Source organism: Sinocyclocheilus grahami, unplaced genomic scaffold (genome assembly GCF_001515645.1).
Source record: "Sinocyclocheilus grahami isolate Dianchi unplaced genomic scaffold, SAMN03320097.WGS_v1.1 scaffold166.1, whole genome shotgun sequence".
Lineage (NCBI taxonomy): Eukaryota > Metazoa > Chordata > Actinopteri > Cypriniformes > Cyprinidae > Sinocyclocheilus > Sinocyclocheilus grahami.
Genome location: NW_015505345.1, coordinates 1169903 through 1183611, shown reverse-complemented (window position 1 = coordinate 1183611; position 13709 = coordinate 1169903). Strand labels below are relative to the sequence as shown.

Here is a 13709-nt window from a genome sequence, read left to right as displayed (position 1 = left end):
AGAGAGGACCAGGCCTGGATTTTATTTTGTGTTTTGGTTTCGTTTGTGCGCGACAGTCATCCGCGAGGGGCTGTCGCGCTATTTTGTGTTTGTTTATTTAAAGTTTCTTTGAATGTTCGCCGGTTCCCGCCTCCTTCTTCCCGATCTACGAACTGTGTTACACCATGCTTTAGTGGTGAAACAGCTTTAGCGATGTAATGATTCCTGAATTGTCACTTGTCAGTTACAAGTTGGTTGTGTTCAACCGACATGTGATGCTAAGTGTTTGGCCTGATGATGAAAAAAACACTTCCTGAATTTTAAGGAAGGAAAGGAAAAGACGTGACATGTGGCCAAGTATGGTGTATGATACTTGGAATTTGTGCTCTGCATTTAACCCATCCAAGTGCACACACACACAACAGTGAGTAGACAACAAACACACACATACAGTGAACACACACACGGAGAATGCTGCGGCGCCCAGTGAGCAGTTGGGGGTTCAGTGCCTTGCTCAAGGGTCTCACCTCAGTCGTGGTATTGAGGGTGGAGAGAGCACTGGATAGTCACTCCCCCCACCTACAATCCCTGCCAGACCTGAGACTCAAACCCGCGACCTTCAGGTTACGAGTCCGACTCTCTATCCATTAGGCCACGACTGCCCCTTAATTTGGAACACTATGCCTATCTTTTCTACCAACATTTCAAGTAGCCAAGAGAAACTCCCTCTTATCAGAAATCGGAAAATCAGAAATTAACATTATTGTCCTAAAAATACACTGCATATAACAATGGAAATCTCATACCTATAATTTGATAACGTCTTTAGAACTCTTTGAAAAAGCTAATTCTGTATTTGTTTGCACTGCAGTTAATACATACCAAACTGACAGTAGAGTCCAGTGAAGCCTGTTGGACATTCACAGGTGCCATTCACATCAACACAAACCCCTCCGTTCTGACAGGGACACTCCTCTGTAGGGATTTAAGTGTGATGTAAAGAGAACAGAAAGAGACAGATAAAGAAACACTTTTGGAAGGAGGTCAGCATGCTTTTCTGGATAAGTAAACATTCTAACCATTGTACAATGTTACTCTTTCTTCACATCAGTCAAATTTGAACTAAGTGTGAATTCAGTGGAAGCATGTGTGGGAATGTTACATTGTGTGTGTGTGTGTGTGTGTGTGTGCATGAGCATGAGCATAATTTTGCGTAGTGTGCTGTGGTGGGATTTGTTGTACTGTTGTACATTTATAAACTTGTTCCTTGGGTCAGTCTTTCCCACAATTTCCCCACACAGTTCATAGTGCTGGATGACTGTAAGTCAGTATTCTGTAAAGGAGCATAATTTTGCGTAGTGTGCTGTGGTGGGATTTGTTGTACTGTTGTACATTATAAACTTGTTTCTTGGGTCAGTCTTTCCCACAATTTCCCCACACAGTTCATAGTGCTGGATGACTGTAAGTCAGTATTCTGTAAAGCTTAAGACTTTTTATTTTTCTCTTCCCTCAGTAATTGCAGCAGTGGATCAAAGTAACTTGCTGTATCACTGTTAAATTGCTTCCTTTTGAAGTCCAGGGGGCTCGCATGAGGGTGTTATTTTTTTCTGATAATATATAGCATGTTTTTGATCAAATTGTGTGACCCTAGGGGCAATTAATAGGTTGTTAATTCGCTGGAGCCATTTTCATTTGTTGTCTCTAAGGTCGGTCTCTTTGATCTCAGTGCTCCATTAGACACTCATAGGTTCTGTCTGTGAGCTTCTACCTTCTCTTTTTGAGAGATCTGAATGACTTTTTCCACTACATATTCCAAGTGAGCCGGGCAGGAAGGTATTCCGGAGATTTAGGAGATATATAAGAGTCGATGGTTATTTCAGCTCCAGGTGGACAAGTAGGATGAATTTGCTAGAGCTCACAATGTGCTTTTAAATCTATAGGGGCACAGAGTGTGCAGTGTACACAGTGATCCTGGGAGCAGGGATATCGTGCTGACTGATATTGACTAAATGAGATAAAGCAGAATATGAAGATGTTGCAGCTCATATCATCTTCATAACTTGAGTCTTTGGAGATTTGTGGTTGGATGTTAGAGCGTCCAAACAAATCTCACCTGCTTTGTTGCAGGGAAGTGAATTCCAAACATTAGGACTGTCTCATAAAACAGAGGCCCTTTTAAGTCTAGACAAGAGCCCTTCCTCTTGTTGGTAAAGTAGTAAAAAGTGCCATAAAGCAATTATTTACAACATCAAGCGACTTGCTGCAAGGTCTGAGCAGTAAACTTGGTGAGGTTGTGTAGGCTTGGATAATTATGCTCATCTATCATGGCTGTATAGTCTTCCTCAGGCAGTGCTTCAAATTCCTGTGGGATAGTGGTGTCTGCCTTGTTCTCCTCTGTGCCATGTTCCTGTACAGTTACTTAAGAAGAGTAGCTACTATGCATTAAAGTCTGGGAGTACTGTACCTTCACAGTTGTCACCGTAGTAACCTGGGGTGCAGGTGCAATTGTAGTTTCCAGAGCCAATATACTCGCAGATTTGACGCTTTTCACAATTCTCTCCATCGCAGGAAACTGTAAGTGAAATATTAAGTGTGATGATCTTTTGAAAGGGAGATAAATCTTGGCAGGATTTTGAAGAACCTTGACTTGCCTGTCTGATTTGCAGCATCAGTAGTAGAGGAATTTTCCATAACAACTAACTCTGTTTAGGGTTTTATATATATATATTACTTGGGCAGCATGATCTAATACATTAACAAAAATTAAAAAAGTTAAATATTTTAAATGAAAGTCCAACCACACTGGTGGTTGGTCAAGCCACTTCAACCTCAGACAAGAGCTGACCAAGCATCTGATATCTATGCTGACATTATTTGCAAATAAATCAGTTCAATTAGTCAGACGCCATCTAAAACCATAGTTGGACAACTTTTTGAGAAGAGCCATGCATTGGACATGGGAGAAGTGCAAGCTTCTTATTGATACTGGAGTAGTTTTCTTTTAATGAACAGATAAGAGTTGACCAAGCATCTGATAACTATGAGATGAGGCTGACATTATTTGCAGTTCAATTAGTCAGACATGTGGTCTGAAGCCATAGTTATCCCAGAGTCTTCCCTCATCTTTATTCATTTTATTTTTTCAATTTCATTGTGTCAGTCCCAGTTGGAAAATGTTACAGCTAGCCAAATATAAAGTGGAAAGTAGGTGGCTGGCTGTGTAAACATCTTCTATCATTAAACATTTTTCCCATTGCAAAGGGAAACAAAAACAAAGACAGGATAATATGTTGGCTGGCATTTATAAAGTGATATGGTGGGTTGAACTTGAGAGAAAAAGCACACCTGTCTCACAGTGGCTTCCAGTGAAGTTTGCTGTACAGGTGCAGGTGTAGTTATTCACCAGGTCTTCACACACACCTCCATTCAGACATGGCATGGATGCACATTCATTGATATCTGGATTCCAAAACACAAGATTCATGTCAGTGTAGAGAATAATTTGTCAGCGTGAGAAAGGCAATCCTTCGAGCTTGGTTTTGATTGTATCAATAGCTTAAGATGTGAGAATGTATGAAAGTTCATGCAGGTGTACAGTTTCACTGACCAGGTGTCTAGTATTAACAGTAATCTGGTCTCATGTAGAAACAAGGATTCAAGATATGCAAAGGCCAGTGGTTTAGTTTCCAGAGTACTTCCCAACTGGGCTTGCATTTCATCAATAACCTCCATTGTGGGAACCCCAATTTGTTAAGCAGGGGAATCATGTCAGTGCCTTTTCCTAAAAAGTCATATCAAGGTCTACTCAGAGAACTCTGAATATTTGGAACATAAAACCTGACCCAAAATGAAAACACAGGGAAAGAAATCAAAGTAACTGATAATATATTTCCATTTACTAGCTGCCCTTAAAAGTACTGTACTATAGCAGTCTTCATGAAGTCAGTCTAGATAACACCATCTGTCAAATGAATAAGTGCGGGTCTAATGCGGAAAAAAGGAAATGTTCCCTGGGGAAAGTCATGGCCTTTCAGTGACACTCCCAATATTCATGCTCACCTGACTCGCATAGGAACCCAGTGTAACCTGCTTGGCATACACAGGTGAAGTTGCCGACACCCTGTATGCACTGTGCTCCATTGAGGCATGGGGTCTCTTGGCACTCATCTATGTCTGCAGGCAATAAACACACACACACACACACACACACACACAGGATATTTATTCAGCTGATTAATATATCCTCCACACCGTTCCCCTCACTCTGAAACTATGCACTTCTGGCTGTGAAAGGTATTAGAGGTTTGATACATCTCTGCAGGCTGGACTGTGAGAACGAGAAGGAGGTTGAAGCCAGCAGAGCGCTAAGGGAGGAGGGGAGGACAAAATCAGAGAGGAGAGAGGCCACAGCATGAAAAGAAGAGCTTACGAAGTTCAAAACTCACATACATTTTCACTCACTATTTTAGTCCCCATTAGACAACTTTTTGAGAAGAGCCACACATTGGACATTGTAGAAATACAAGCTTCTTATTGATATTGGAGCAATACGTTTTTTTTCCTGAACTTATATGCAGTGCATAATTGAAATTGGAGTCCGATAATTGAAGAATTGGGTATTTACCTGTCTCACATGTTGTCCCTATGAATCCCACTGGACATAGGCAGATGAAGTGGTTGATCTTGTCCACACATGTGCCTCCATTCTGACAGGGGTATGAAGAGCACTCATCAGCCTCTATGAAAACACACAAAGGAACAACAAATATGATGTGACTTTTATTTGATGTGCACACAGGAATGAAAACATGTGGGAATCCTAAAGTGCAGGGGGTGAATGAAAAGGTAATGATTTGACCACAGCAAAACGTTGGACGGACTCTACTGCATTCGTATTACATACAGATGTGACCAGGGGAAATTCTCTCCCTTAGGTTGTCCCCCTGGCTTGCAGGGTGGAATTCTGCTTTTACAAGCTGACTTTCTCTTTCCTGGCGAGGACGAACACAGAGGATGAGTACGGGTTGTGAGGGATGGAAGGATTTCATCATTGGTTTACCTATCTGGCACCTGCGTCCAGTGAAGCCAGCCAAACACGAGCAAGTGAAAGAGGGATTTCCAGTGATGCAGTCATCAATGCAACGGCCACCATTTTGACAGGGCCTTAAGTTAGCACAGACCGACGCTGAGGAGGACAATGGAAAAGAGTGCAGGCTCCTGTGGCAGATGTATCCATTTCCCATCAGGGAACAGACAGCAGCCTTGTTCTGTCAGACATCCACGTCTTGCAGCTGAGAAAACCGGAGCACTTTTCAGACACACAATCTGACACACCTGCCCTGGCTCTTGTCCACTAGAAGTGTTTATTAGAGGGTGAGGCCTTTATAACTGCCTCTAAAGTAACCACAGAGCCCAACACTTGCTTTACTTACCACTGGCTTTGCTCTGTTGACTGAGTCTACTTCTGTGATGAATGTCCAGCCAGACTGACATGGAAGAAACCTTAAGAGTGTATTCACAGGGGTACAGTGTTATCCAACTGATATGAATATGCATGCAAATTCATTAAACAGGCCAACGGGTGTGTGAAATTATTCCATAGCTTTCTGCTTCTCCATTTTGGTGGAGGTTTTGCGACCAAGCTTTCCTCAATAGTTCTCCAGTGGACAGACTGGAAATTTAAAATATTTTCTAAACTGTTCTGTAATTTTTATTAGATAAATACTATCAGTCACCTTTCTGCCCCATATCAGATTGTCACAGCACAGAGCAACAGAGTTATAATGAAAGAGTGTATCTAATGCTAACTTTTGCTAGTCAGTTTGCACCTGCACAGTCGCACCCCTCTCCAGGTGTTCACTCCCCAGTGCCAACTTCCCTGTCCCTTCATTTCACTCATCTGTACCCAGTTCTGGCAGCAGCAACAGCAACAAAGGCAATGTCAGACACATGGCCTATCTTCTCCCCTTCCTCATGTGTATGGAAGCCATAATTCGGAGGCCTTTGCTGTAAAAACAGTAGAGGAAGTTTTGTTTGGCCTGACTCGGGTGCTTGGTTAATTGGCCGACCGCAGTCTTCCCCTCTCTGCATCAGCGTGCTGTGGCAAGAGTGTGGTTAACATAGAGAAGCAGAGTGAAGCCTGCAGGGCCACAGCTCAGGGGTCATTGAAAGGAGCCCTGTGAGAGCAGAAGAATGAAAGAAAAGACAAAGAGAGAGAAGCGGGAGAAATGGAAAAGATGGAGGAATGGAAAGTGCATGCACAGTTCACTGACAGATACAAACCCTTGACAGGAACCAAAGTGTGATTTAGACTAAATGTTTCACAGTTAGTGTAGAGATGCGCGGATGAACTCAAACTTCACCCGAGTCTGCTGCTTCAAATTATATGCCCACCACCCACCCGCACCTACAGTATATTTGATCGTCACATTACAATGATTCTAATTCTTAGTTTTGCATGATGATATGATACGATATACTTTATTGTCCCCTTAGGGGAAATTTTTCTTGTGCTTGATGAATGGATGGTTCATTTTAACAACAGATTCAGTGACGTTAGAGACTAGAGTTGATCTGCGGTTCACGGCATGCATCTGCGGCGCACTCGCTCACTCAATGCTGGTGTTTACCGGCCGCGCTGCGGCCCAGAACTCATGCTTATCACATCAGTCACATCACATCGCGCGGCACGACAAAATGCAATAGAATTCTATTGTATTTTGTCGTGCCGCGCCGCTCGCGTCCGGTGTAGAATAGAACCCATTATGTTGTCTACACCGGATGAAGTAAACGGATGCCTCGTTCTATTTATGACGTGCTGACAGATGTTTAAATGATTTTCAACGGTCACTTTGTCGCGTTCTGTTGCAGTGCAAACACAGTCAGTAACGTAGCAGATTGAAAAGTTAGTAGGCCTATCTTTCTGCAGTGTAATAGACGGCAGTGCGGTGGTGTCTTGAGTCTGCTGAATGGTGATTTAACGCTACGTTGTCACCTACTTGGAGAGACTCAATGCTAAGTAGATAAACATCAATGTCCCCGTCTTTTACTCTCACAATGAGCATATCATATTAGTTTGCTACATTAGTAGGGCCCTATGATTTCCGCGATGCAATCCAGTCATAAAAACGGAATTTACTGTATAACGCGGAATTTCATGGAATTTGTCTTATTTTTGATGAATAAAAAAAAAACAAGTCAGTACATATATAGACTGTGTCTGTGAATATTAAACTGCAAAAAGACGATTTAAATACGAATGTCCTGCATGTTCATTGGATTACCAGAAACCCCTGTTGGTTTGGCAGTAGCTTGCTTGCCCTACACAGTTACCTTGTTTAATTTCTTAATTCAAGTTATATGTATTTTTGTTCTATTTGTTTTATTTAAATTATGTATACTAAGTGAAGTGAAGTTTACTGTTAAGTGCACTGATGTCAGACTCATTTTGAATAATAAAGTTTATTGTTAAATTGTTAAATACCCTGCCTCCATTACATAGGCCTATGTTTGTCACATCATTTACAATGATTCTAATTCTTAGTTTTGCATGATGATATGATACGATATACTTTATTGTCCCCTTAGGGGAAATTTTTCTTGTGCTTGATGAATGGATGGTTCATTTTAACAACAGATTCAGTGACGTTAGAGACTAGAGTTGATCTGCGGTTCACGGCATGCATCTGCGGCGCACTCGCTCACTCAATGCTGGTGTTTACCGGCCGCGCTGCGGCCCAGAACTCATGCTTATCACATCAGTCACATCACATCGCGCGGCACGACAAAATGCAATAGAATTCTATTGTATTTTGTCGTGCCGCGCCGCTCGCGTCCGGTGTAGAATAGAACCCATTATGTTGTCTACACCGGATGAAGTAAACGGATGCCTCGTTCTATTTATGACGTGCTGACAGATGTTTAAATGATTTTCAACGGTCACTTTGTCGCGTTCTGTTGCAGTGCAAACACAGTCAGTAACGTAGCAGATTGAAAAGTTAGTAGGCCTATCTTTCTGCAGTGTAATAGACGGCAGTGCGGTGGTGTCTTGAGTCTGCTGAATGGTGATTTAACGCTACGTTGTCACCTACTTGGAGAGACTCAATGCTAAGTAGATAAACATCAATGTCCCCGTCTTTTACTCTCACAATGAGCATATCATATTAGTTTGCTACATTAGTAGGGCCCTATGATTTCCGCGATGCAATCCAGTCATAAAAACGGAATTTACTGTATAACGCGGAATTTCACTGGGAAATGAGAGTTGTACAGCAGTACAATAGGGACAGCAGTGTTTTCACCAACGCAAGCATTGGAGAGCTAGTAGCAACAGTGAGCAGAGGTAATGAATGGAAATTGCTTACCTTGCTGCTAAATTAGCAGCGGAAATCTCACAAAGCACTACATTAACGATTATTCTCTGGTGTTGTAATATGTCCTGGCATTTCTTCTGATCTATTTGTAGCATCTGGAAGAGGTTAAACTAGCTGCTTTTTTTCATGTCCTAATATCTTATTAAAAGTAGGATGTAGAAATTGGATCTAACCACAGGCTAAAAGTGAATAAAAGCAATCATATCTTAGTTTAAACAGGTAAGCTTTCTGGGATGTAAAATTCAGTCAGGTGTAAATAATTGATTTATTTTTTTAAATCACATTTGCTTAAACATGCCGTCATCATTTACATAATAATTTATGAGTATAAGTAATGTTTTTATTTGTTTCATTTTCTTTTTGTTCTATTCTTATATTTTTAGGTCTATATGGTGCCACTTCGGTGACCAAGTTATTTTTGGGTTATTCTTCACCGGATATATCACAAGTTTTCATAGGATGGAGTCATTTTAATACTAAAATAAATGTTCACCTGGGAAAAAGGATGCCAAAACAAATCCCTTCATAAAAAGGTGCCCAAAGTTCAGCTTGGCAAAACATTTAATCTTGACACGGGAACTTTTACATGCTCTTCCTATTAATTTGAGGGAAAAGCTGAAGTGGATGTGTTTGTATGTTTGACCTTGGCTCCTCTTGCTCCACACCCTTGTGCGGTTGTGGTGGGTTTCTTTATCGTGACTAGCATTCCACAGAATGCCAAACCATGACCCTCTGTATGGCACTGCACTCACTCATATCTTATAATAATATACAAAGATTTTCACTATTCTTGGAAAAATAACTTAAACCCAGTACAGAAAAATTAATTTCAGTGGCTGCCCCTATTGAATTAAGTCCAAATATTAGCTCAAAGCTTAACATAACATATGACTTATCTTGACATAAAGCATTACACGCTAAGCTACCCAGCTCCTAACAAAATCACACATATGTCCTCACACACTTAGCTAATATTTGGGCTACTTAAATGAAGAGGAGGAGGAGGAGAGGAGCAAAGAGGATAGAGAGAGAAAGAGATAAAGAGAAAAATCCCTCAAGGTTGAAGATTCCCTTTCTATAGTTGCGCAAACATGAAGTGTTGAAGTGCTGAGGATGAGCTTTAGCAGATGTGCACTCAGTGTGCCATGAAACCTCAAATCTTTCTGTCCCCATCATTTTCCCTCTTCTGCTTTAACTCAACTGTTGGATGAACAATTCTATGCCTAAAACAATTATAAACATCCTTTTTATAGCTTCCCATACAAACAACTTGTTGGGAGGTTTCTTAACTTGAGGTCCCTGAAAATCAGTTATGGTGTTCTGTTCCCCATCAGAACTTACACCAGTTTCATTCAAAATAATTTCAAACTTAAAGCTGCAGTCCAGAAGTTTTACCTCTTTGTCGCCATCTCTGTAGAACCCATTATGTTGTCTACACCGGATGAAGTAAACGGATGCCTCGTTCTATTTATGACGTGCTGACAGATGTTTAAATGATTTTCAACGGTCACTTTGTCGCGTTCTGTTGCAGTGCAAACACAGTCAGTAACGTAGCAGATTGAAAAGTTAGTAGGCCTATCTTTCTGCAGTGTAATAGACGGCAGTGCGGTGGTGTCTTGAGTCTGCTGAATGGTGATTTAACGCTACGTTGTCACCTACTTGGAGAGACTCAATGCTAAGTAGATAAACATCAATGTCCCCGTCTTTTACTCTCACAATGAGCATATCATATTCGTTTGCTACATTAGTAGGGCCCTATGATTTCCGCGATGCAGAAAACATGGACGGAATCGTGGAATCCAGTCATAAAAACGGAATTTACTGTATAACGCGGAATTTCATGGAATTTGTCTTATTTTTGATGAATAAAAAAAAAACAAGTCAGTACATATATAGACTGTGTCTGTGAATATTAAACTGCAAAAAGACGATTTAAATACGAATGTCCTGCATGTTCATTGGATTACCAGAAACCCCTGTTGGTTTGGCAGTAGCTTGCTTGCCCTACACAGTTACCTTGTTTAATTTCTTAATTCAAGTTATATGTATTTTTGTTCTATTTGTTTTATTTAAATTATGTATACTAAGTGAAGTGAAGTTTACTGTTAAGTGCACTGATGTCAGACTCATTTTGAATAATAAAGTTTATTGTTAAATTGTTAAATACCCTGCCTCCATTACATAGGCCTATGTTTGTCACATCATTATAAGTGTTTGATCACCACATTTGAGTTATCATTGCAAAAAATGTGTTTATGTATATATATTCTGTTTATGTAGGCTATATACTGTATTCTATATACAGTACCAGTCAAAAGTTTTGACTATACTGTACTATAATATAGCCTACACAAAGAATAACGGCCGATATATCGGTATCTGTCTTTTTTTACTCCCTAATATCGGTATCGGCCCCCAAAAAACCCATATCGGTCAGGCTCTAGTTTTGAGGAGTATGTGTGGCTGTCAGTCACCGCACCGGTGTGGATATTTAATGTACTTCGCACTCACAGATTCTTGCCTACATCTTGGAATATATGATCAAAATAAGAATTTTCACCATATATTGTCATCTGAACAAGTAAATAACAAGTCTGCCACGTTTGTTCTGACAACTGAGGAAAAAAGCATTACAATAAATCGCGCGACCAATGGTGATTTATTCTAAAGATCGGTTAGCTCATATCACATCAAACCGCGCAAATTATTATTACTGTTATACTTTATTCTCAAATTATTAATGTTAACAACATCAGCATTGCGCGACTATGAGTATAGTGTGTATTAGCATGTAGATTTCAATTTATGTATAGTCTAATCTCTAATTGTCATACCATTCGAATTTCATATTAAGAAATTATTTTAACCCAAAAAGCGAATTATGCTCCCTTCAAACTGGTTGTCTTTAAAATACAAATCTTGTATAATCCCAGGCTATCTGTAATCAGAAGCACATTTAAAACTGGATTATAATTTAATTTCATTCACATATGTTTCATAAACACAATCTTTTCTGGATTACAATCCGCCATCAAAATGATACATTTAATTATTCTAGCTGCTGTGAGAAAAGGCTATAAACGATCCGCCACCTGCAGGATCCTCACATGCCACAGCCTAGTAGCCGGGGCAACTTCTTTATGTTTACAGACGTGACATAATGACGCGGCAGCATGCTCGAATTTCCCGCGAAAACCTACCCGTACCACTCAAATTAGAAAACATTATTATAAGCTAACCGCTGTGAATCGGGCTAAAGTAAGGCGGTAGTTTTGAACACTGGCTGGTTATATGCTTGCTCAAATACTGATTTCGGATCATTTTTAACCAAAAAAAAGTTACGGACTGCAGCTTTAAATACTTTTTGCATTTGCTTTGGAAGTCCATGTCATGCTAGCCTTGGATCTTATCCTTCCTGCTCTTCATCCCAGTCATTCATAAGGTTAGTTAATTGAGGGCCTGCATTGTTTGGCATCCCTAAGACACTTTACAGATGCATCTGGGTTCTGTTAAAGAAAACTTGCCTTTCTTCAATAGAGCAGCTGGACAGGTCCATTGGTAACTGAGAAATACCCTTCCCTAGAAGAACATGTCTCAGTGTGGTACACTACACATGGCAGTGTAAGAGTTCCAGAAGTTGGGATGTCATAGTGCATTCTTTGTATATTGTACACAAGACAAGAAGAAAATATACAAAAGCCCGTTGATTTGGACTAGAGATTTACTGAAAGATTTCTTACTCTCAGAAAATCAATTTTCCTCCAAATTAATCATACAAGGCAAGATTTCAAATATTTGAAATGTGCCTGAAACAACTCCCCTAAAATAAAATGAGATTCTTTTTACCCAGGGGGTCATTAGTGGCGGGAATCAAATCTTGGAGGCAGAACATCACAAAGATTCTTTTATAGGTTGTTATAGCTTGTTTGCACACATCGTAAACTACAGCAATTATCCAAAATACGCCAAAACCAACTGCTGCAAAAGACAGCAATTCTTTAGACCACAAAAATCAATCTCATTTTTATTTTTCTTGTTTGTATGGTTTTATTGTCTCACAAAAATTACTACAGTTTTCTAATAGTTATAACACAGTAGTGATTATGAAATAGAAATTGTTTTAACACCCATAATAAGAGAAACACCATATGGAAACAATATGAAAACAGCATTTGTAGGCAAGATATATGATTCATTTTCTGTCCTCATTCACTCTAGCTGTAATTTAGCTGATTGGTACTAACTAAAACAAGATGATCTTATTCTCTAAATGGTAGTATGTTTAAATAATGATCACAGCAATCATGTTAGCTACAAAGTAGAAAGAAATGAACAGAATTTTGTGGTTTGCAAAACAGTTTTGGGGAACTAGGGTGTAATATTTAAGGTAGGTACAGATGTGTAAAAGTGTGTGTGTGGTGTAGAATTGAGACTGTGCTTAATCCTCTAAGATGAACAGGGATAGATTTAAGGTAGATTTATGGTCTGTTTCAACAGTTTGCTGCACAAATCCTTAAAACAATTTGGCAATTGAGAAGCATTCGGTGAAACAGTGATCTCTTTGTTTGTTGTTATTGGGTCCTTATGGTGTGGATCATGATTACTTAAAGTATTTTTTAAATGTAGTCCAACAATTCTCCCTGAGACCAGTGATTTTGTGTGTTTTTAAATCTAAAGTATGTGTGTGAAATGTGTGTGTGTGTGTGTGTGTGTGTGTAACATTTCATTGTGCATAAGTCCATTCATGTTAGCACAGGCCCAGTTTCATTGGTTATAGGCCTTTGAGAGACTACAAATATGTTTGGTAACAAAAAGCTGTCAGTTGGTCACCATGGGCTGAATTCCCAAACCACTACAGTTTTTAGAGCCCCAATCTCATCATCTGCTTCATATATGCTTGCCTCCTCTTCATCTCCTGCTCCAACTGTTCTTTCAGTGTGCAAACCTGAGAAACACAGAACTGTCAAGTTTTCATTAAAGGCTTCTTACTATTGAAAGTGATGTAAATGTCACTATTACAATACATCACATTTTTATAGCTTTCTTAAACCTGTTCCTCCAAGCAGTGGACCCTCTGGCGGTGAGCTTTCTCTCGAGCCTCCAGTGCTCTCTCTGCCTGCTGCTGGGAGTCCCTCATCTGCTCGGTCTCCAGGTCCAGCTCTTGCCTGTGGCGAGCCGTCACTTCCAGGAGCCTCTGGGAGTGAGTCTGCTCCAAGATAGAGATCTGTGACTGCAGAGACAACACATAGCATTCTGTCACAGACCAATCCAATACAAAAACAATAAGAGCTGGAAAAACTAACATGACACATGATCAATTATGATCAGATTTCAAAAGGCGAGAGTACTAGATGCTGA

At 40.1% G+C, this 13709-nt stretch overlaps 2 protein-coding genes across 2 annotated transcripts in view; both read right to left on the bottom strand.

The window, feature by feature from the left end:
- LOC107593186 (sushi, nidogen and EGF-like domain-containing protein 1) overlaps positions 1 to 5222 on the bottom strand; it is a 33050-nt gene extending 27828 nt beyond the window's left edge. The window contains exons 1-7 of the mRNA XM_016282797.1: positions 5039 to 5222; positions 4604 to 4717; positions 4039 to 4152; positions 3325 to 3438; positions 2631 to 2681; positions 2444 to 2551; positions 862 to 954 (exon numbers count right to left, since the gene is read on the bottom strand). Coding sequence (XP_016138283.1) covers positions 862 to 954; positions 2444 to 2551; positions 2631 to 2681; positions 3325 to 3438; positions 4039 to 4152; positions 4604 to 4717; positions 5039 to 5222 — 778 coding nt within the window. The remainder of the gene's footprint in view (positions 1 to 861; positions 955 to 2443; positions 2552 to 2630; positions 2682 to 3324; positions 3439 to 4038; positions 4153 to 4603; positions 4718 to 5038) is intronic.
- Positions 5223 to 12665: 7443 nt separating this feature from the next.
- The window catches only part of LOC107593190 (rootletin-like), a 47189-nt gene continuing 46145 nt past the window's right edge, over positions 12666 to 13709 (bottom strand). Inside the window, exons 36-37 of the mRNA XM_016282800.1 lie at positions 13402 to 13581; positions 12666 to 13296 (exon numbers count right to left, since the gene is read on the bottom strand). Coding sequence (XP_016138286.1) covers positions 13213 to 13296; positions 13402 to 13581 — 264 coding nt within the window. The 3' untranslated portion in view covers positions 12666 to 13212. The remainder of the gene's footprint in view (positions 13297 to 13401; positions 13582 to 13709) is intronic.